This window comes from Oncorhynchus nerka, linkage group LG12 (genome assembly GCF_034236695.1).
Source record: "Oncorhynchus nerka isolate Pitt River linkage group LG12, Oner_Uvic_2.0, whole genome shotgun sequence".
Taxonomy (NCBI): Eukaryota; Metazoa; Chordata; class Actinopteri; order Salmoniformes; family Salmonidae; genus Oncorhynchus; species Oncorhynchus nerka.
Window position 1 is genome coordinate 151,684 of NC_088407.1, and position 21,894 is coordinate 173,577.

At 48.0% G+C, this 21,894-nt stretch overlaps 1 protein-coding gene across 2 annotated transcripts; it reads right to left on the reverse strand.

The window, feature by feature from the left end:
• Positions 1-397: 397 nt before the first annotated feature.
• On the reverse strand, positions 398-20,643 carry LOC115127873 (TSC22 domain family protein 1-like). 2 transcript variants are annotated; one of them, XM_065025094.1, is made up of 5 exons: positions 20,003-20,638; positions 9,454-10,152; positions 9,207-9,355; positions 4,377-4,428; positions 398-644 (listed from the first exon to the last, which is right to left on the reverse strand). In XM_065025094.1, exons 2-5 carry the CDS (start codon positions 10,150-10,152, stop codon positions 510-512), a joined length of 1,035 nt encoding a protein of 344 aa, XP_064881166.1. In that variant the 5' UTR covers positions 20,003-20,638; the 3' UTR covers positions 398-509. The 2 variants fall into 2 exon arrangements, with proteins under 2 accessions (XP_064881166.1, XP_064881167.1); XM_065025095.1 differs by lacking the exon at positions 4,377-4,428 and having other exon boundaries at positions 552-644; positions 20,003-20,643.
• Between the last annotated feature and the right edge of the window lie 1,251 nt (positions 20,644-21,894).

A 21,894-nucleotide genomic window follows, 5' to 3' on the forward strand; every position in this document is an offset into this window, starting at 1 on the left:
TATAGAGGTGCTTATAGAGGAGGTGGTGTATATAGAGGTGGTGTATGTAGAGGTGGTGTATAGAGGAGGTGGTGTATATAGAGGTGGTGTATATAGAGGTGGTGTATATAGAGGTGTTTATATAGGAGGTGGTGTATGTAGAGGTGGTGTATGTAGAGGTGTTTATATAGGAGGTGGTGTATGTAGAGGTGTTTATAGAGGAGGTGGTGTATGTAGAGGTGTTTATATAGGAGGTGGTGTATGTAGAGGTGGTGTATATAGAGGTGCTGATCCCTGACTGTTTGATCCTTTCCTTCCCATCCTCTTAGCGCTCCGATCCACATTCTGACCCAGCTCAGCTGGTTACCCCTGACAACGCTGTGTGTGTGTGTGAGAGAGAGTTGTGAGTAGTCAGGCAGGTTTTTAGTAAGTTATTTATTCTTGTTTTCTGCAGTTAGAGAGAATCAGTAATGCTGTGTGTATTCTGGAAGGACCACTGCAGGAGCGTAGTAACATGGCTGTTGCTGTTGTCAGTCTCTCAGAGTTCTCAGGATATAGTTCTCTCTCTCCAGCTGGGCGTTCCTTTCTGATAGTTCTTTAATCTGTTCCCATAGCAACTCCACTTCCTCTCTGACCGCCAGCATCAGGTGGGTCTTTACAAGGTCCTGAGTGGACAAATATTAAGAACACCATGACAGACTGACCAGGTGAATCCTATGATCCTTCTTCATGTCACTTGTGAAATCCACTTCAGGGGAGGAGACAGGTTAAAGAAGGATTTTTAAGCCTTGAGACATGGATTGTGTATGAGCAAGAGGAACGATTTAAGTGCCTTTGAACGGGGTGTGGTAGTAGGTGCCAGGCGCACTGGTTTGTGTCAAGGACCGCAATGCTGTCAAGAACTACAATGCTTCTGGGTTTTTCCACGCTCAACAATTTCCCGCGTGTGTCAAGAATGGTCCACCACCAAAAGGACATCCAGCCAATTTAACACAACTGTGGGAAGTATTGGAGTCAACATGGGCCAGCATCCCTGGGGAAAGATTGCAACACCTTGTAGAGTCAACATGGGCCAGCATCCCTGGGGAAAGATTGCAACACCTTGTAGAGTCAACATGGGCCAGCATCCCTGGGGAAAGATTGCAACACCTTGTAGAGTCAACATGGGCCAGCATCCCTGGGGAAAGATTGCAACACCTTGTAGAGTCAACATGGGCCAGCATCCCTGGGGACAGATTGCAACACCTTGTAGAGTCAACATGGGCCAGCATCCCTGGGGAAAGATTGCAACACCTTGTAGAGTCAACATGGGCCAGCATCCCTGGGGAAAGATTGCAACACCTTGTAGAGTCAACATGGGCCAGCATCCCTGGGGAAAGATTGCAACACCTTGTAGAGTCAACATGGGCCAGCATCCCTGGGGACAGATTGCAACACCTTGTAGAGTCAACATGGGCCAGCATCCCTGGGGAAAGATTGCAACACCTTGTAGAGTCAACATGGGCCAGCATCCCTGGGGAAAGATTGCAACACCTTGTAGAGTCAACATGGGCCAGCATCCCTGGGGACAGATTGCAACACCTTGTAGAGTCAACATGGGCCAGCATCCCTGGGGAAAGATTGCAACACCTTGTAGAGTCAACATGGGCCAGCATCCCTGGGGACAGATTGCAACACCTTGTAGAGTCAACATGGGCCAGCATCCCCGGGGAAAGATTGCAACACCTTGTAGAGTCAACATGGGCCAGCATCCCCGGGGAAAGATTGCAACACCTTGTAGAGTCAACATGGGCCAGCATCCCTGGGGAAAGATTGCAACACCTTGTAGAGTCAACATGGGCCAGCATCCCTGGGGACAGATTGCAACACCTTGTAGAGTCAACATGGGCCAGCATCCCTGGGGAAAGATTGCAACACCTTGTAGAGTCAACATGGGCCAGCATCCCTGGGGAAAGATTGCAACACCTTGTAGAGTCAACATGGGCCAGCATCCCTGGGGACAGATTGCAACACCTTGTAGAGTCAACATGACCGGCGAATTGAGGCTGTCCTGAGGAAGGGTGTTCCTAATGTTTTGTACACTCAGTAGATATCACAATATATAACAATCACTATATAACAATATACTGTATCACTATATAACAATATACTGTATCAATATATAACTATCAATATATAACAATATACTGTATCAATATATAACTATCAATATATAACAATATACTGTATCAATATATAACTATCACTATATAACAATATACTGTATCAATATATAACAATATACTGTATCAATATATAACTATCAATATATAACAATATACTGTATCAATATATAACTATCACTATATAACAATATACTGTTTCAATATATAACAATCACTATATAACAATATACTGTATCACTATATAACAATATACTGTATCAATATATAACTATCACTATATAACAATATACTGTATCACTATATAACAATATACTGTATCAATATATAACTATCACTATATAACAATATACTGTATCAATATATAACAATATACTGTATCACTATTTAACTAGAGATATAGAACAATATACTGTATCAATATATAACTATCACTATATAACAATATACTGTATCAATATATAACTATCAATATATCCCAATATACTGTGTCAATATTTAACTAGAGATATAGAACACACTGTAATATCGCCATCCTAGTCTGTTGATCAGTACCTTTAGCTTGTTCGAAGTGAGCGCCACTGTAAATTAGCTTCTTCATGCTAGCTAAGTGTTGCTTCTTGTATCATTACATTTAACATTTAAGTCATTTAGCAGACGCTCTTATCCAGAGCGACTTACAAATTGGATCATGTACTGTGATTGGTTGATAAGGTTGATCGTTCCAAAACCACTGGAGGGGGTGAGCATGGTACCTCCCGGGCAGTTTGCGTCGGAATCTACAAGGTGTCGAAATCGTTCCACAGGGAAGCTGGCCCCATGTTGACTCCAATGCTTCCACAGGGAAGCTGGCCCCATGTTGACTCCAACACTTCCACAGGGAAGCTGGCCCCATGTTGACTCCAACGCTTCCACAGGGAAGCTGGCCCCATGTTGACTCCAATACTTCCACAGGGAAGCTGGCCCCATGTTGACTCCAATACTTCCACAGGGAAGCTGGCCCCATGTTGACTCCAATACTTCCACGGGGAAGCTGGCCCCATGTTGACTCCAATACTTCCACGGGGAAGCTGACCCCATGTTGACTCCAATACTTCCACGGGGAAGCTGACCCCATGTTGACTCCAATACTTCCACGGGGAAGCTGACCCCATGTTGACTCCAACGCTTCCACAGGGAAGCTGGCCCCATGTTGACTCCAATGCTTCCACAGGGAAGCTGGCCCCATGTTGACTCCAATGCTTCCACAGGGATGCTGGCCCCATGTTGACTCCAATACTTCCACAGGGAAGCTGGCCCCATGTTGACTCCAACACTTCCACAGGGAAGCTGGCCCCATGTTGACTCCAACGCTTCCACAGGGAAGCTGGCCCCATGTTGACTCCAATGCTTCCACAGGGAAGCTGGCCCCATGTTGACGCCAATGCTTCCACAGGGAAGCTGGCCCCATGTTGACTCCAACGCTTCCACAGGGAAGCTGGCCCCATGTTGACTCCAATGCTTCCACAGGGAAGCTGGCCCCATGTTGACTCCAATACTTCCACAGGGAAGCTGGCCCCATGTTGACTCCAATGCTTCCACAGGGAAGCTGGCCCCATGTTGACTCCAACACTTCCACAGGGAAGCTGGCCCCATGTTGACTCCAACACTTCCCACTGTTGTCCAGTTGGCTGGATGTCCTTTGGGTGGTGGACCATTGATACACACAGGAAACGGTTGAGTGTTAAAAACCCAGAAGCATTGCAGTTCTTGACACAAACCGGTGCACCTTCTATCCTACCCCGTTCAAAGGCACTTACATATTTAGTCTTGCTCATTCACCCTCTGAACGGCACCCAATCCATGTCTCAATTGTCTCAAAATCCTCCTTTAACCTGTCTCCTCCCCCTCATCTAGACGTGGATATAAGGTTATTACACAACAGACTAGATATCACAATAAGGTTACTACACAACAGACTAGATATCACAATAAGGTTACTACACAACAGAGACCTAGATATCACAATAAGGTTACTACACAACAGACTAGATATCACAATAAGGTTATTACACAACAGACTAGATATCACAATAAGGTTACTACACAACAGACTAGATATCACAATAAGGTTACTACACAACAGAGAACTAGATATCACAATAAGGTTACTACACAACAGACTAGATATCACAATAAGGTTATTACACAACAGACTAGATATCATAATAAGGTTACTACACAACAGAGACCTACCATTGCCTGCTCTATCTTGTTGTCTATTGCGATCATGCTGCTGCTCGACCCACTGCAAAGAGAATAAAATAAACCAGTCAGAATATGTTGACGTGTGTCTAGGTTCAGTGTCATGTGGTGGCACATGGTTCACGTTAATGCCTATTCCTAAATCAAACACCTCAAACATATTCCACTGCAGCAAAAACACAATCTAAAATGGCACCCTGTTCCCTACATAGTACATAGACCAGGGTGCCTTCACAGTCTTTGTTAGATCACACAGCACAGAGGCACAGAGTCAGAGACCCAGCCAGCTACCCTAACCACTAACCCCACAGAGCCACATTTACATTTAAGTCATTTAGCAGACGCTCTTAGCCAGAGACCCACTTCTAACCCAGCCCCAGTCAGCTACCCTAACCGCACAGAGCCACAAACCCACTTCTAACCCAGCCAGCTACCCTAACCCCTAACCCGACAGAGCCAGAGACCAAACTCTAACCCAGCCAGCTACCCTAACCCCTAACCCGACAGAGCCAGAGACCAAACTCTAACCCAGCCAGCTACCCTAACCCCACAGAGCCAGAGACCCACTTCTAACCCAGCCAGCTACCCTAACCCCACAGAGCCAGAGACCCAATTCTAACCCAGCCAGCTACCCTAACCCCACAGAACCAGAGACCCAACTCTAACCCAGCCAGCTACCCTAACCCCTAACCCCACAGAACCAGAGACCCAACTCTAACCCAGCCCCAGCCAGCTACCCTAACCCCACAGAGCCAGAGACCCAACTCTAACCCAGCCAGCTACCCTAACCCCACAGAACCAGAGACCCAACTCTAACCCAGCCAGCTACCCTAACCCCACAGAGCCAGAGACCCAACTCTAACCCAGCCAGCTACCCTAACCGCACAGAACCAGAGACCCAACTCTAACCCAGCCAGCTACCCTAACCCCACAGAGCCAGAGACCCAACTCTAACCCAGCCCCAGCCAGCTACCCTAACCCCACAGAGCCAGAGACCCAACTCTAACCCAGCCAGCTACCCTAACCCCACAGAGCCAGAGACCCAACTCTAACCCAGCCAGCTACCCTAACCCCACAGAGCCAGATGAGACCCACCTCTAACCCAGCCAGCTACCCTAACCCCACAGAACCAGAGACCCAACTCTAACCCAGCCCCAGCCAGCTACCCTAACCCCACAGAACCAGAGACCCAACTCTAACCCAGCCCCAGCCAGCTACCCTAACCCCACAGAACCAGAGACCCAACTCTAACCCAGCCCCAGCCAGCTACCCTAACCCCACAGAGCCAGAGACCCAACTCTAACCCAGCCCCAGCCAGCTACCCTAACCCCATAGAGCCAGAGACCCAACTCTAACCCAGCCAGCTACCCTAACCCCACAGAACCAGAGACCCAACTCTAACCCAGCATGCTACCCTAACCCCTAACCCCACAGAACCAGAGACCCAACTCTAACCCAGCCCCAGCCATCCAGTTGATCCCAGATGAGAGCAGGCTTTGTCTGTGGATTTAGATTATGCAGATTACTTCCTGATTCTATCCACACGTCTCATTGGTAAATCATCACTTTACTTTCCGCATGGCGGAGTCTCCTGTCAAGGCGAGGGAAGTGTGTGCTCACAGAGCCAGAGACCCAACTCTAAACTAGCTCCAGCTAGCTACCCTAACCCCATAGGGCCAGAGACCCAACTCTAACCCAGCCCCAGCCAGCTACCCTAACCCCAAAGAGCCAGAGACCCAACTCTAAACCAGCCCCAGCCAGCTACCCTAACCCCTAACCCCACAGAGCCAGAGACCCAACTCTAACCCAGCCCCAGCCAGCTACCCTAACCCCAAAGAGCCAGAGACCCAACTCTAAACCAGCCCCAGCCAGCTACCCTAACCCCAAAGAGCCAGAGACCCAACTCTAACCCAGCCAGCTACCCTAACACCACAGAGCCAGAGACCCAACTCTAACCCAGCCAGCTACCCTAACCCCACAGAGCCAGAGACCCAACTCTAACCCAGCCCCAGCCAGCTACCCTAACCCCAAAGAGCCAGAGACCCAACTCTAAACCAGCCCCAGCCAGCTACCCTAACCCCAAAGAGCCAGAGACCCAACTCTAAACCAGCCCCAGCCAGCTACCCTAACCCCTAACCCCACAGAGCCAGAGACCCAACTCTAACCCAGCCCCAGCCAGCTACCCTAACCCCAAAGAGCCAGAGACCCAACTCTAAACCAGCCCCAGCCAGCTACCCTAACCCCAAAGAGCCAGAGACCCAACTCTAACCCAGCCAGCTACCCTAACCCCACAGAGCCAGAGACCCAACTCTAACCCAGCCCCAGCCAGCTACCCTAACCCCACAGAGCCAGAGACCCAACTCTAAACCAGCCCCAGCCAGCTACCCTAACCCCACAGAGCCAGAGACGCAACTCTAACCCAGTTAGCTACCCTAACCCCACAGAGCCAGAGACCCAACTCTAACCCAGCCAGCTACCCTAACCCCACAGAGCCAGAGACCCAACTCTAACCCAGCCCCAGCCAGCTACCCTAACCCCACAGAACCAGACCCAACTCTAACCCAGCCAGCTACCCTAACCCCACAGAGCCAGAGACCCAACTCTAAACCAGCCAGCTACCCTAACCCCACAGAGCCAGAGACCCAACTCTAACCCAGCCCCAGCCAGCTACCCTAACACCACAGAGCCAGAGACCCAACTCTAAACCAGCCCCAGCCAGCTACCCTAACACCACAGAACCAGACCCAACTCTAACCCAGCCAGCTACCCTAACCCCACAGAGCCAGAGACCCAACTCTAAACCAGCCCCAGCCAGCTACCCTAACCCCACAGAGCCAGAGACCCAACTCTGAACCAGCCCCAGCCAGCTACCCTAACCCCACAGAGCCAGAGACGCAACTCTAACCTAGTTAGCTACCCTAACCCCACAGAGCCAGAGACTCAACTCTAACCCAGCCAGCTACCCTAACCCCACAGAGCCAGAGACCCAACTCTAACCCAGCCAGCTACCCTAACCCCACAGAGCCAGAGACCCAACTCTAACCCAGCCCCAGCCAGCTACCCTAACACCACAGAGCCAGAGACCCAACTCTAAACCAGCCCCAGCCAGCTACCCTAACACCACAGAACCAGACCCAACTCTAACCCAGCCAGCTACCCTAACCCCACAGAGCCAGAGACCCAACTCTAAACCAGCCAGCTACCCTAACCCCACAGAGCCAGAGACCCAACTCTAACCCAGCCCCAGCCAGCTACCCTAACACCACAGAGCCAGAGACCCAACTCTAAACCAGCCCCAGCCAGCTACCCTAACACCACAGAACCAGACCCAACTCTAACCCAGCCAGCTACCCTAACCCCACAGAGCCAGAGACCCAACTCTAAACCAGCCCCAGCCAGCTACCCTAACCCCACAGAGCCAGAGACGCAACTCTAACCCAGTTAGCTACCCTAACCCCACAGAGCCAGAGACCCAACTCTAACCCAGCCAGCTACCCTAACCCCACAGAGCCAGAGACCCAACTCTAACCCAGCCCCAGCCAGCTACCCTAACCCCACAGAACCAGACCCAACTCTAACCCAGCCAGCTACCCTAACCCCACAGAGCCAGAGACCCAACTCTAAACCAGCCAGCTACCCTAACCCCACAGAGCCAGAGACCCAACTCTAACCCAGCCCCAGCCAGCTACCCTAACACCACAGAGCCAGAGACCCAACTCTAAACCAGCCCCAGCCAGCTACCCTAACACCACAGAACCAGACCCAACTCTAACCCAGCCAGCTACCCTAACCCCACAGAGCCAGAGACCCAACTCTAAACCAGCCCCAGCCAGCTACCCTAACCCCACAGAGCCAGAGACGCAACTCTAACCCAGTTAGCTACCCTAACCCCACAGAGCCAGAGACCCAACTCTAACCCAGCCAGCTACCCTAACCCCACAGAGCCAGAGACCCAACTCTAACCCAGCCCCAGCCAGCTACCCTAACCCCACAGAGCCAGAGACCCAACTCTAAACCAGCCCCAGCCAGCTACCCTAACCCCAAAGAGCCAGAGACCCAACTCTAAACCAGCCCCAGCCAGCTACCCTAACCCCAAAGAGCCAGAGACCCAACTCTAACCCAGCCAGCTACCCTAACACCACAGAGCCAGAGACCCAACTCTAACCCAGCCAGCTACCCTAACCCCACAGAGCCAGAGACCCAACTCTAACCCAGCCCCAGCCAGCTACCCTAACCCCACAGAGCCAGAGACCCAACTCTAAACCAGCCCCAGCCAGCTACCCTAACCCCACAGAGCCAGAGACGCAACTCTAACCTAGTTAGCTACCCTAACCCCACAGAGCCAGAGACTCAACTCTAACCCAGCCAGCTACCCTAACCCCACAGAGCCAGAGACCCAACTCTAACCCTGCCAGCTACCCTAACCCCCACAGAGCCAGAGACCCAACTCTAAACCAGCCCCAGCCAGCTACCCTAACCCCACAGAGACAGAGACGCAACTCTAACCCAGCCCCAGCCAGCTAGTTGAACACAGATGAGAGCAGGCTTTGTCTGTGGATTTAGATTCTCATGAGGGACCATTCTGCCTCTCCCACACACCACACTGTACTGCACTCTCATTGGCTCACACAGGCACAACCTCACTTCCAAACCCCACCCACTCAGTGCCTCAGCCAATGACAACATTCTCAGCTGCCCACTCGCTCGGAGTATGCTGATTATCTCTCTCTTTAGAATAAAGAAACACAGCTCTCCCACCCAACAGAAACATGACTGAGGTCAAATACTGGAGGGGGATCTAACCCACACACACCACCATACCTGTCATCCCCCGGCAGATGGAAGCCCCCCCCGGAGCCGAACATGGACCAGCCCGAAGGAGTCTGGATGGGTGTCAAACTGGGTGGGAACACACCATCTCTATCCTGTAGGGGGGAGCTGGGCTGGGAATTAGACACTCTCAACAGGGACTAGACAGGGGGAGAGAGAGAGAGAAGAAGAAACAGTGAACGCCTTCAAAACACCTCTGCGTGTGTGTGTGTGTGTGTGTGTGTGTGTGTGTTCTCACCCTCCCGGTAGCGTCCACATCCAGGCGTAGAGGAGGGGGGATGTTCCGTGGGCGGGGGCTGGGTGGAGGGGGCGTGGAGTTGACCAATCGTAAGTGGAGTCTGTCCAGGTGTGTGGGGGAGGACGGGCCGCTGTGGAGGAGGAGGGGCTTCAGCCCTCCAAACCTCTCCCCATCTGACCCTATTGGCTGGGCCAGCAAGTGGGAGGTACCCTGAGAGTGCACAAGGTGTCCCGTCCTGAGCGCACGCACGTTCCCCAGCAGCCCGCCTGCAGCCCCTCCCCTCTCTAGACCAATCCCCTCAAGCGACTCCAGAGAGTGGGCGTGTCTCATGCTGTCAATCACCCGTCTAAGCCCCAACCCTTCCTCTCGTTCCAGGAAGTCGGTGCAGGTCCATCGCCCCCGGTGATAGGGTTCTCCGTGGCCCTGGCCCAATCGGACGACACGGAACCTGGATCCCTGTCCCGTGGCATCTTGGGAGTTGCATTTCCTCAGCGAGAGGGGAGTCGTCGGCTGGGAGGTGCTTCCCTGCTGGTGGAAGGGGCCAGGCTGGGAGGAAGCAGTGGATTGGCTGGAGGACGGAGGGGAGGGATTTGATTGGCTAGAGGCCTGGGCAGGGGGTGGGGCTTCCCCGGAGCTCTGAGTGTAGTCTGACGTCACACTGGTAATCTGGAAGCCACTCCTCTTCTTCCCTCCACTCATCTAAACACACAGAGACAGAGACACACAGTGAGAGATGGATGTGCCAGCAGGGTTAGTGTGTGTGTGTGTGTTTTGATAAGTGGGGGGTTAAGGTTACTGTTAACTGACAGTGGTAGGGTACAGCAGTCAACCACAGAGGGTTACTGTTAACTGACAGTGGTAGGGTACAGCAGTCAACCACAGAGGGTTACTGTTAACTGACAGTGGTAGGGTACAGCAGTCAACCACAGAGGGTTACTGTTAACTGACAGTGGTAGGGTACAGCAGTCAACCACAGAGGGAGTGGCAGGGAGTAGCTATTGCACAACACTGGGCTAGCTGTGTCTGTGTGTGTGTGTGTATGTGTGTGTGTGTGTATGTGTGTGTGTGTGTGTATGTGTCTGTGTGTATATAGTGTGTGTGTGTATATAGTGTGTGTGTGTGTGTGTATATAGTGTGTGTGTGTGTGTGTGTGTATATAGTGTGTGTGTGTGTGTGTGTGTATATAGTGTGTGTGTGTGTGTGTGTGTGTATAGTGTGTGTGTGTGTGTGTGTGTATGTGTGTGTGTGTGTATATGTGTGTGTGTGTGTGTGTGTGTATATAGTGTGTGTGTGTGTGTGTGTATATAGTGTGTGTGTGTGTGTGTGTATATAGTGTGTGTGTGTGTGTGTGTGTGTGTATATAGTGTGTGTGTGTGTGTGTGTATAGTGTGTGTGTGTGTGTGTGTGTGTGAGTGTGTGTATAGTGTGTGTGTGTGTGTGTGTGTAGCACTGACAGATATAAACCAGTTTACCAACATTACTAAATAATTATGACTTAGAAGAAACAGGTGGTATTTCTGCTTCATGACAAACACCAGATCTCACACACCTGGATAGGTGTCAACTCATCACATCATATAACAATCTGATACCTGGATAGGTGTCAACTAATCACATCACATCATATAACAATCTGATACCTGGATAGGTGTCAACTAATCACATCACATCATATGACAATCTGATACCTGGATAGGTGTCAACTAATCACATCACATAACAATCTGATACCTGGATAGGTGTCAACTAATCACATCATATGACAATCTGATACCTGGATAGGTGTCAACTAATCACATCACATCATATAACAATCTGATACCTGGATAGGTGTCAACTAATCACATCACATCATATAACAATCTGATACCTGGATAGGTGTTTAACAAAACAACAGGCCCAAGAACCATGATTAGTAAAAATAAAGAAGATGAGTTTCTCTGAAATGCTCCCAGATGTTCCCTAGTAAAGTCATACTTGAGTTACATTCATATGGCTATTTCACTGTCAGTTCTAGACTCAGGGATTAAGTAGTAGCAGGCCGGTCCTTGGTTACTTCGCTGTAGTAGCTGTAGTAGCTGACCGGTCCTTGGTTACTTCGCTGTAGTAGCTGTAGTAGCTGACCGGTCCTAGTAAAGTCATACTTGGTTACATTCATATGGCTATTTCACTGTCAGTTCTAGACTCACTCCTCTACCTTCTTGTGCTAAGTTGAGGGAAGGATAAATCTTTTCTCATCTTTTGCTGAGTTGAAAGTGAACTCTACTCCGTTAAGGAAGACTTTCAGCGTTACGGGAAAACGCAGCGCGAATCTCACCCCCTTGTTGTACAGCTCATAGAATGCAGCCCAGTCCTTGGTCACCTTGCTGTAGTAACTGGCCGGTCCTTGGTCACCTCGCTGTAGTAGCTGTAGTAGCAGCCCAGTCCTTGGTCACCTCGCTGTAGTAGCTGTAGTAGCAGCCCAGTCCTTGGTCACCTCGCTGTAGTAGCAGGCCGGTCCTTGGTCACCTTGCTGTAGTAGCAGCCCAGTCCTTGGTCACCTCGCTGTAGTAGCAGCCCAGTCCTTGGTCACCTTGCTGTAGTAGCAGCCCAGTCCTTGGTCACCTTGCTGTAGTAGCAGCCCGGTCCTTGGTCACCTTGCTGTAGTAGCTGTAGTAGCTGGCCGGTCCTTGGTCACCTTGCTGTAGTAGCTGTAGTACCTGGCCGGTCCTTGGTCACCTCGCTGTAGTAGCAGCCCAGTCCTTGGTCACCTCGCTGTAGTAGCTGGCCGGTCCTTGGTCACCTTGCTGTAGTAGCTGGCCAGTCCTTGGTCACCTCGCTGTAGTAGCTGTAGTAGCAGCCCAGTCCTTGGTCACCTTGCTGTAGTAGCTGACCGGTCCTTGGTCACCTTGCTGTAGTAGCAGGCCGGTCCTTGGTTACCTCGCTGTAGTAGCTGTAGTAGCTGACCGGTCCTTGGTCACCTTGCTGTAGTAGCTGGCCGGTCCTTGGTCACCTTGCTGTAGTAGCTGACCGGTCCTTGGTCACCTCGCTGTAGTAGCAGCCCAGTCCTTGGTCACCTTGCTGTAGTAGCTGTAGTAGCTGACCGGTCCTTGGTCACCTTGCTGTAGTAGCTGTAGTAGCAGCCCGGTCCTTGGTCACCTCGCTGTAGTAGCAGCCCGGTCCTTGGTCACCTCGCTGTAGTAGCTGGCCGGTCCTTGGTTACCTCGCTGTAGTAGCAGCCCGGTCCTTGGTCACCTCGCTGTAGTAGCTGTAGTAGCAGCCCGGTCCTTGGTCACCTCGCTGTAGTAGCTGTAGTAGCAGCCCGGTCCTTGGTCACCTTGCTGTAGTAGCTGTAGTAGCAGCCCGGTCCTTGGTCACCTCGCTGTAGTAGCTGGCCGGTCCTTGGTTACCTCGCTGTAGTAGCAGCCCGGTCCTTGGTCACCTCGCTGTAGTAGCTGTAGTAGCAGCCCAGTCCTTGGTCACCTTGCTGTAGTAGCTGTAGTAGCTGGCCGGTCCTTGGTCACCTTGCTGTAGTAGCTGGCCAGTCCTTGGTCACCTTGCTGTAGTAGCTGGCCAGCTGGTCACCTCGCTGTAGTAGCTGTAGTAGCAGGCCGGTCCTTGGTCACCTCGCTGTAGTAGCAGCCCGGTCCTTGGTCACCTCGCTGTAGTAGCAGCCCGGTCCTTGGTCACCTCGCTGTAGTAGCTGTAGTAGCTGGCCGGTCCTTGGTTACCTCGCTGTAGTAGCAGCCCGGTCCTTGGTTACCTCGCTGTAGTAGCTGTAGTAGCTGGCCGGTCCTTGGTCACCTCGCTGTAGTAGCAGCCCGGTCCTTGGTCACCTCGCTGTAGTAGCAGCCCAGTCCTTGGTCACCTCGCTGTAGTAGCTGTAGTAGCAGCCCGATCCTTGGTCACCTCGCTGTAGTAGCAGCCCAGTCCTTGGTCACCTCGCTGTAGTAGCAGCCCGGTCCTTGGTCACCTCGCTGTAGTAGCAGCCCGGTCCTTGGTCACCTTGCTGTAGTAGCAGGCCGGTCCTTGGTCACCTCGCTGTAGTAGCTGTAGTAGCAGGCCGGTCCTTGGTCACCTTGCTGTAGTAGCTGTAGTAGCTGGCCGGTCCTTGGTTACCTTGCTGTAGTAGCAGGCCGGTCCTTGGTTACGTCGCTGTAGTAGCAGCCCGGTCCTTGGTCACCTCGCTGTAGTAGCAGCCCGGTCCTTGGTCACCTTGCTGTAGTAGCAGCCCGGTCCTTGGTTACCTTGCTGTAGTAGCTGTAGTAGCAGGCCGGTCCTTGGTCACCTTGCTGTAGTAGCTGTAGTAGCAGCCCGGTCCTTGGTCACCTTGCTGTAGTAGCTGTAGTAGCAGGCCGGTCCTTGGTCACCTTGCTGTAGTAGCAGCCCGGTCCTTGGTTACCTCGCTGTAGTAGCTGTAGTAGCAGGCCGGTCCTTGGTCACCTTGCTGTAGTAGCAGCCCGGTCCTTGGTTACCTCGCTGTAGTAGCTGTAGTAGCAGGCCGGTCCTTGGTCACCTTGCTGTAGTAGCAGGCCGGTCCTTGGTTACCTTGCTGTAGTAGCTGTAGTAGCTGGCCAGTCCTTGGTTACCTCGCTGTAGTAGCTGTAGTAGCAGGCCGGTCCTTGGTTACCTCGCTGTAGTAGCAGCCCGGTCCTTGGTCACCTCGCTGTAGTAGCTGTAGTAGCTGGCCGGTCCTTGGTCACCTTGCTGTAGTAGCAGGCCGGTCCTTGGTTACCTTGCTGTAGTAGCTGTAGTAGCTGGCCGGTCCTTGGTTACCTCGCTGTAGTAGCTGTAGTAGCTGGCCGGTCCTTCGTCACCTTGCTGTAGTAGCAGGCCGGTCCTTGGTTACCTTGCTGTAGTAGCTGGCCAGTCCTTGGTTACCTCGCTGTAGTAGCTGTAGTAGCAGCCCGGTCCTTGGTTACCTCGCTGTAGTAGCAGGCCGGTCCTTGGTCACCTCGCTGTAGTAGCTGTAGTAGCAGGCCGGTCCTTGGTTACCTCGCTGTAGTAGCTGTAGTAGCAGCCCGGTCCTTGGTCACCTTGCTGTAGTAGCTGTAGCAGCCCCCGGTCACCTTGCTGTTAGCCCTCGTTACCTGTAGTAGCTGTAGTAGCAGGCCGGTCCTTGGTCACCTTGCTGTAGTAGCAGGCCGGTCCTTGGTTACCTTGCTGTAGTAGCTGTAGTAGCTGGCCGGTCCTTGGTTACCTTGCTGTAGTAGCTGTAGTAGCAGGCCGGTCCTTGTTTACCTTGCTGTAGTAGCAGCCCGGTCCTTGGTTACCTCGCTGTAGTAGCTGTAGTAGCTGGCCAGTCCTTGGTTACCTCGCTGTAGTAGCTGTAGTAGCAGCCCGGTCCTTGGTTACCTCGCTGTAGTAGCTGTAGTAGCAGGCCGGTCCTTGGTTACCTCGCTGTAGTAGCAGGCCGGTCCTTGGTCACCTTGCTGTAGTAGCTGTAGTAGCAGCCCGGTCCTTGGTCACCTTGCTGTAGTAGCAGCCCGGTCCTTGGTTACCTCGCTGTAGTAGCTGTAGTAGCAGGCCGGTCCTTGGTCACCTTGCTGTAGTAGCAGGCCGGTCCTTGGTTACCTTGCTGTAGTAGCTGTAGTAGCTGGCCAGTCCTTGGTTACCTTGCTGTAGTAGCTGTAGTAGCTGTAGTAGCAGCCCGGTCCTTGGTTACCTTGCTGTAGTAGCTGTAGTAGCAGGCCGGTCCTTGGTCACCTTGCTGTAGTAGCTGTAGTAGCTGTAGTAGCAGCCCGGTCCTTGGTTACCTCGCTGTAGTAGCTGTAGTAGCTGTAGTAGCAGGCCGGTCCTTGGTCACCTTGCTGTAGTAGCAGCCCGGTCCTTGGTCACCTCGCTGTAGTAGCAGCCTGGTCCTTGGTCACCTTGCTGTAGTAGCAGCCCGGTCCTTGGTCACCTCGCTGTAGTAGCTGGCCGGTCCTTGGTCACCTCGCTGTAGTAGCAGGCCAGTCCTTGGTTACCTCGCTGTAGTAGTTGGCCGGTCCTTGGTTACCTTGCTGTAGTAGCTGGCCGGTCCTTGGTTACCTCGCTGTAGTAGCTGTAGTAGCAGGCCGGTCCTTGGTTACCTCGCTGTAGTAGCAGCCCGGTCCTTGGTTACCTCGCTGTAGTAGCTGTAGTAGCTGGCCAGTCCTTGGTTACCTTGCTGTAGTAGCTGTAGTAGCAGGCCGGTCCTTGGTTACCTCGCTGTAGTAGCTGGCCAGTCCTTGGTTACCTTGCTGTAGTAGCTGGCCAGTCCTTGGTTACCTTGCTGTAGTAGCTGTAGTAGCAGCCCGGTCCTTGTTGGTGAGGGATTCCTGAGTCTTCTCCAGTACCCATGTCAGTTGGTGAGGGATTCCCGAGTCTTCTCCAGTACCCATGTCAGTTGGTGAGGGATTCCCGAGTCTTCTCCAGTACCCATGTCAGTTGGTGAGGGACTCCTGAGTCTTCTCCAGTACCCATGTCAGTTGGTGAGGGACTCCTGAGTCTTCTCCAGTACCCATGTCAGTTGGTGAGGGACTCCTGAGTCTTCTCCAGTACCCATGTCAGTTGGTGAGGGATTCCCGAGTCTTCTCCAGTACCCATGTCAGTTGGTGAGGGACTCCTGAGTCTTCTCCAGCCCAGTAACCCAATCGCCCATGTCAGTTGGTGACATTTCCAAGTCTGTAACCTGTACTCCCTGGGCTTTCACATCAATTTCAAGTTCTGCAAAAGGTTCATTGAATGTACTTATTTAGCACTTTCATGATAGCCACTACTGCTGGAACATTGTAGATACATCAGCCTTGTACCTGGTGTTGACTGTGTTTGGTGCTGGTTGTTGCTCCGCTTTACGTTGAGAAACAGCTACTAGCAACATGGGTCCGATCTTTTACTTCTCTGATATACAAATATCAGGCCAATGTTAACATTGAAATATCAGGCCGGTGTTAATATTAATATCAGGCCGGTGTTAATATTAATATTTAAATATCAGGCCGGTGTTAACATTAATATTTAAATATCAGGCCGGTGTTAACATTAATATTTAAATATCAGGCCGGTGTTAACATTAATATTTAAATATCAGGCCGGTGTTAATATTAATATTTAAATATCAGGCCGGTGTTAATATTAATATTTAAATATCAGGCCGGTGTTAATATTAATATTTAAATATCAGGCCGGTGTTAACATTAATATTTAAATATCAGGCCGGTGTTAATATTAATATCAGGCCGGTGTTAATATTAATATTTAAATATCAGGCCGGTGTTAATATTAATATTTAAATATCAGGCCGGTGTTAATATTAATATTTAAATATCAGGCCGGTGTTAATATTAATATTTAAATATTAGGCCGGTGTTAATATTAATATTTAAATATCAGGCCGGTGTTAACATTAATATTTAAATATCAGGCCGGTGTTAACATTAATATTTAAATATCAGGCCGGTGTTAACATTAATATTTAAATATCAGGCCGGTGTTAACATTAATATTTAAATATCAGGCCGGTGTTAACATTAATATTTAAATATCAGGCCGGTGTTAATATTAATATTTAAATATCAGGCCGGTGTTAATATTAATATTTAAATATCAGGCCGGTGTTAACATTAATATTTAAATATCAGGCCGGTGTTAACATTAATATTTAAATATCAGGCCGGTGTTAACATTAATATTTAAATATCAGGCCGGTGTTAATATTAATATTTAAATATCAGGCCGGTGTTAATATTAATATTTAAATATCAGGCCGGTGTTAATATTAATATTTAAATATCAGGCCGGTGTTAACATTAATATTTAAATATCAGGCCGGTGTTAACATTAATATTTAAATATCAGGCCGGTGTTAACATTAATATTTAAATATCAGGCCGGTGTTAACATTAATATTTAAATATCAGGCCGGTGTTAATATTAATATTTAAATATCAGGCCGGTGTTAATATTAATATTTAAATATCAGGCCGGTGTTAACATTAATATTTAAATATCAGGCCGGTGTTAACATTAATATTTAAATATTAGGCCGGTGTTAACATTAATATTTAAATATCAGGCCGGTGTTAATATTAATATTTAAATATCAGGCCGGTGTTAATATTAATATTTAAATATCAGGCCGGTGTTAATATTAATATTTAAATATCAGGCCGGTGTTAACATTAATATTTAAATATCAGGCCGGTGTTAATATTAATATTTAAATATCAGGCCGGTGTTAATATTTAAATATTAGGCCGGTGTTAATATTAATATTTAAATATCAGGCCGGTGTTAATATTAATATTTAAATATTAGGCTGGTGTTAATATTAATATTTAAATATCAGGCCGGTGTTAATATTTAAATATTAGGCCGGTGTTAATATTAATATCAGGCCAGTGGTAATATTAATATCAGGCCAGTGGTAATTTTATAGCATTTTAAGCAAAAAAAAGTGATATTTGCGCACCTCACTCCATTACTCACCCAGAACAGGAAGCTCGAGCGACAGTCTATATCATAACTAGAACAGTTGTTAACTCTACAGTCTATATCATAGCTAGACCAGTTAATTTAAATATTAGGCCGGTGTTAATATTAATATTTAAATATCAGGCCGGTGTTAATATTAATATTTAAATATCAGGCCGGTGTTAATATTAATATCAGGCCGGTGTTAATATTAATATCAGGCCGGTGTTAATATTAATATCAGGCCGGTGTTAATATTAATATCAGGCCGGTGTTAATATTAATATTTAAATATCAGGCCGGTGTTAATATTAATATTTAAATATCAGGCCGGTGTTAATATTAATATCAGGCCGGTGTTAATATTAATATCAGGCCGGTGTTAATATTAATATCAGGCCGGTGTTAATATTAATATCAGGCCGGTGTTAATATTAATATCAGGCCGGTGTTAATATTAATATTTAAATATTAGGCAGGTGTTAATATTAATATTTAAATATCAGGCCGGTGTTAATATTAATATTTAAATATCAGGCCGGTGTTAATATTAATATCAGGCCGGTGTTAATATTAATATCAGGCCGGTGTTAATATTAATATCAGGCCGGTGTTAATATTAATATCAGGCCGGTGTTAATATTAATATCAGGCCGGTGTTAATATTAATATTTAAATATCAGGCCGGTGTTAATATTAATATCAGGCCGGTGTTAATATTAATATTTAAATATTAGGCAGGTGTTAATATTAATATTTAAATATCAGGCCGGTGTTAACATTAATATTTAAATATCAGGCCGGTGTTAATATTAATATTTAAATATCAGGCCGGTGTTAACATTAATATTTAAATATCAGGCCGGTGTTAATATTAATATTTAAATATCAGGCCGGTGTTAACATTAATATTTAAATATCAGGCCGGTGTTAATATTAATATTTAAATATCAGGCCGGTGTTAACATTAATATTTAAATATCAGGCCGGTGTTAACATTAATATTTAAATATCAGGCCGGTGTTAATATTAATATTTAAATATCAGGCCGGTGTTAATATTAATATTTAAATATCAGGCCGGTGTTAATATTAATATTTAAATATCAGGCCGGTGTTAATATTTAAATATTAGGCCGGTGTTAATATTAATATCAGGCCAGTGGTAATATTAATATCAGGCCAGTGGTAATTTTATAGCATTTTAAGCAAAAAAAAGTGATATTTGCGCACCTCACTCCATTACTCACCCAGAACAGGAAGCTCGAGCGACAGTCTATATCATAACTAGAACAGTTGTTAACTCTACAGTCTATATCATAACTAGACCAGTTAACTCTACAGTCTATATCATAACTAGACCAGTTGGTAACTCTACAGTCTATATCATAACTAGACCAGTTGGTAACTCTACAGTCTATATCATAACTAGACCAGTTAACTCTACAGTCTATATCATAACTAGACCAGTTAACTCTACAGTCTATATCATAACTAGACCAGTTAACTCTACAGTCTATATCATAACTAGACCAGTTAACTCTACAGTCTATATCATAACTAGACCAGTTAACTCTACAGTCTATATCATAACTAGACCAGTTGTTAACTCTACAGTCTATATCATAACTAGACCAGTTAACTCTCCAGTCTATATCATAACTAGACCAGTTAACTCTCCAGTCTATATCATAACTAGACCAGTTAACTCTCCAGTATGTGTATGATAACTAGACCAGTTAACTCTCCAGTATGTGTATGAGAACTAGAACAGTTAACTCTCCAGTCTGTGTATGATAACTAGACCAGCTAACTCTCCAGTCTGTGTATCATACCTACAGTAGGACCGTTGTTAAGGTCTTCATAGAGGACAGCTATAACCCTAAGTACTACTGTTATCGGTTCAACAATCACTCAGCTACGTGCTTGAATGTAATTCCGCTCAGTGACGTCACCGGTCATAACGTACAACGAAGCCTCTATACAGCCTGACCCATCAACAATTTCCGTCCATTTCAATTACAATCCCTTCTCTCCCTCCCCCCCCCCCCCTTCACAGAGCTCTTCAGATGCACAACTTTCTTTAGGTATTGTTTTTCCTTTTTGGTAAAGTTTGTTTCAGGCGAAAGACGACGTACCTTGTTTGATGGTCGCCTCTATGACTTACATGACGACATCTCATCACAGCCGAACGGACACACTGCATAACCTTCACCAGTTGGATGTTGCGATAAATAAATGTCAACTTTATAAAATCAGACTTTTATAAAAAAATTGTAGAAAGAGTTGGAAAAATACTCCTCGCCCAATCGCCGCTAGCTCTATCGGCCGTAGTTCCCGTTTCCAGGCTCACCCCACGGTTATAATATCCCGTTGGACCGGAGAGATGAGCAGGGACCGTACTTGGATCAGGGTATGGGGCAAAGGGTGAGGAGAGTCTGCTGCAGTCCCGGTCCGCCCTGTACTAGCAGCTCTTCCATGGAGCCCCGACAGAGACAGGCATCAGTAGAGGAGAAGCGGAGAGGGAGAGCAGGCTGGAGTTATCTGTTAGCTGGCCTGGGACAAGTGTGAGTTAACTAACTACAGTAACTAACTACATTCTAGTTTTAACTAGCTACTTCTGCTTTCCGCGGTGTCTGTCCGTCTTTACTCTCCCTCCACCCGTCTCTCTCTCCAGGAAAAAGAAGGGTAGCGTTCTGCTCTCACACTATCTACATGTTTATTTATCTTTAGCAAACTGTTGACAACTTGCATAAACCCGGAAGTTCCGCTCTCCGTGTTTATGGCGCCCTGGCGGTCCCTGCTGGCCAGATCAAAGTACTGCTGTCTCCCTCCAGCGGATGGCGTTTTTTCGAAGTGGGATGGGGCCTGATGCCATCGAAGAGGCGTGTACACGTGGGGAACTTGGTGTAGAGATATCGGAGGAGCAATGATTTTATTTTTAAAAATTTTATTTAACTTTAATTTAACGAGGCAAGTCAGTTATTTTCAATGACGGCCTACCAGGGCGCCTTGTTCAGGGGCAACAAGTTCTCATTTACAAATGTGACCTGGCCAAGATAAAGCAAAGCAATGCAACACAAACAGCAACACAGAGTTACACAGAAACAAACATACAGTCAATAACACAATAGAAAAGTCTATGCAGTGTGTGCAGATGAGGTAGGATAACGGAGGTAAGGCAATAAATAGGCCATAGTGGCAAAATAATTACAATTTAGCAATTAAACACTGGAGGGATAGATGTGCAGAAGATGAATGTGCAAGTTACTGGGGTGCAAAGGAGCAAAATAGATAACAGTATGGGGATGAGGTAGTTGGATGGGCTGCTTACAGATGGGCTATGTACAGGTGCAATGATCTGTGAGTTGCTCTGACAGCTGGTGCTTAAAGTTAGTGAGGGAGATATGAGTCTCCAGCTTCAGTGATTTTTGCAGTTCGTTCCAGTCATTGGCAGCAGAGAACTGTAAGGAAAGGCGACCGTAGCCGTGTGTTATTCATGATAATAGCCCGTAGCTGTGTGTTATTCATGATAATAGCCTGTAGCTGTGTGTTATTCATGATAATAGCCCGTAGCTGTGTGTTATTCATGATATCTATGATAGCTCATAGCTGTGTGTTATTCATGATAATAGCTCATAGCTGTGTGTTATTCATGATAATAGCTCATAGCTGTGTGTTATGTATGATAATAGCCCGTAGCTGTGTGTTATTCATGATAATAGCTCATAGCTGTGTGTTATGTATGATAATAGCCCGTAGCTGTGTGTTATTCATGATAATAGCTCATAGCTGTGTGTTATTCATGATATCAGAGGCTCTTATTGCTTGTCAATCCAATCCAGAATTTAATTCTCTCATTTTATTGCATTCACTAGACAATCAACTGCAAGGAAGCAAGCTGGTGTTTTGACCAGGGAATGGTGGTGAAAAGGGGTCTGAGCTGGTGCCTCTTGCAGCTGAGGCCAAATCCCTGACAGTGGATGAGGTGACAAGATGGCGGCTGAGGCCACATCCCTGACGGTGGATG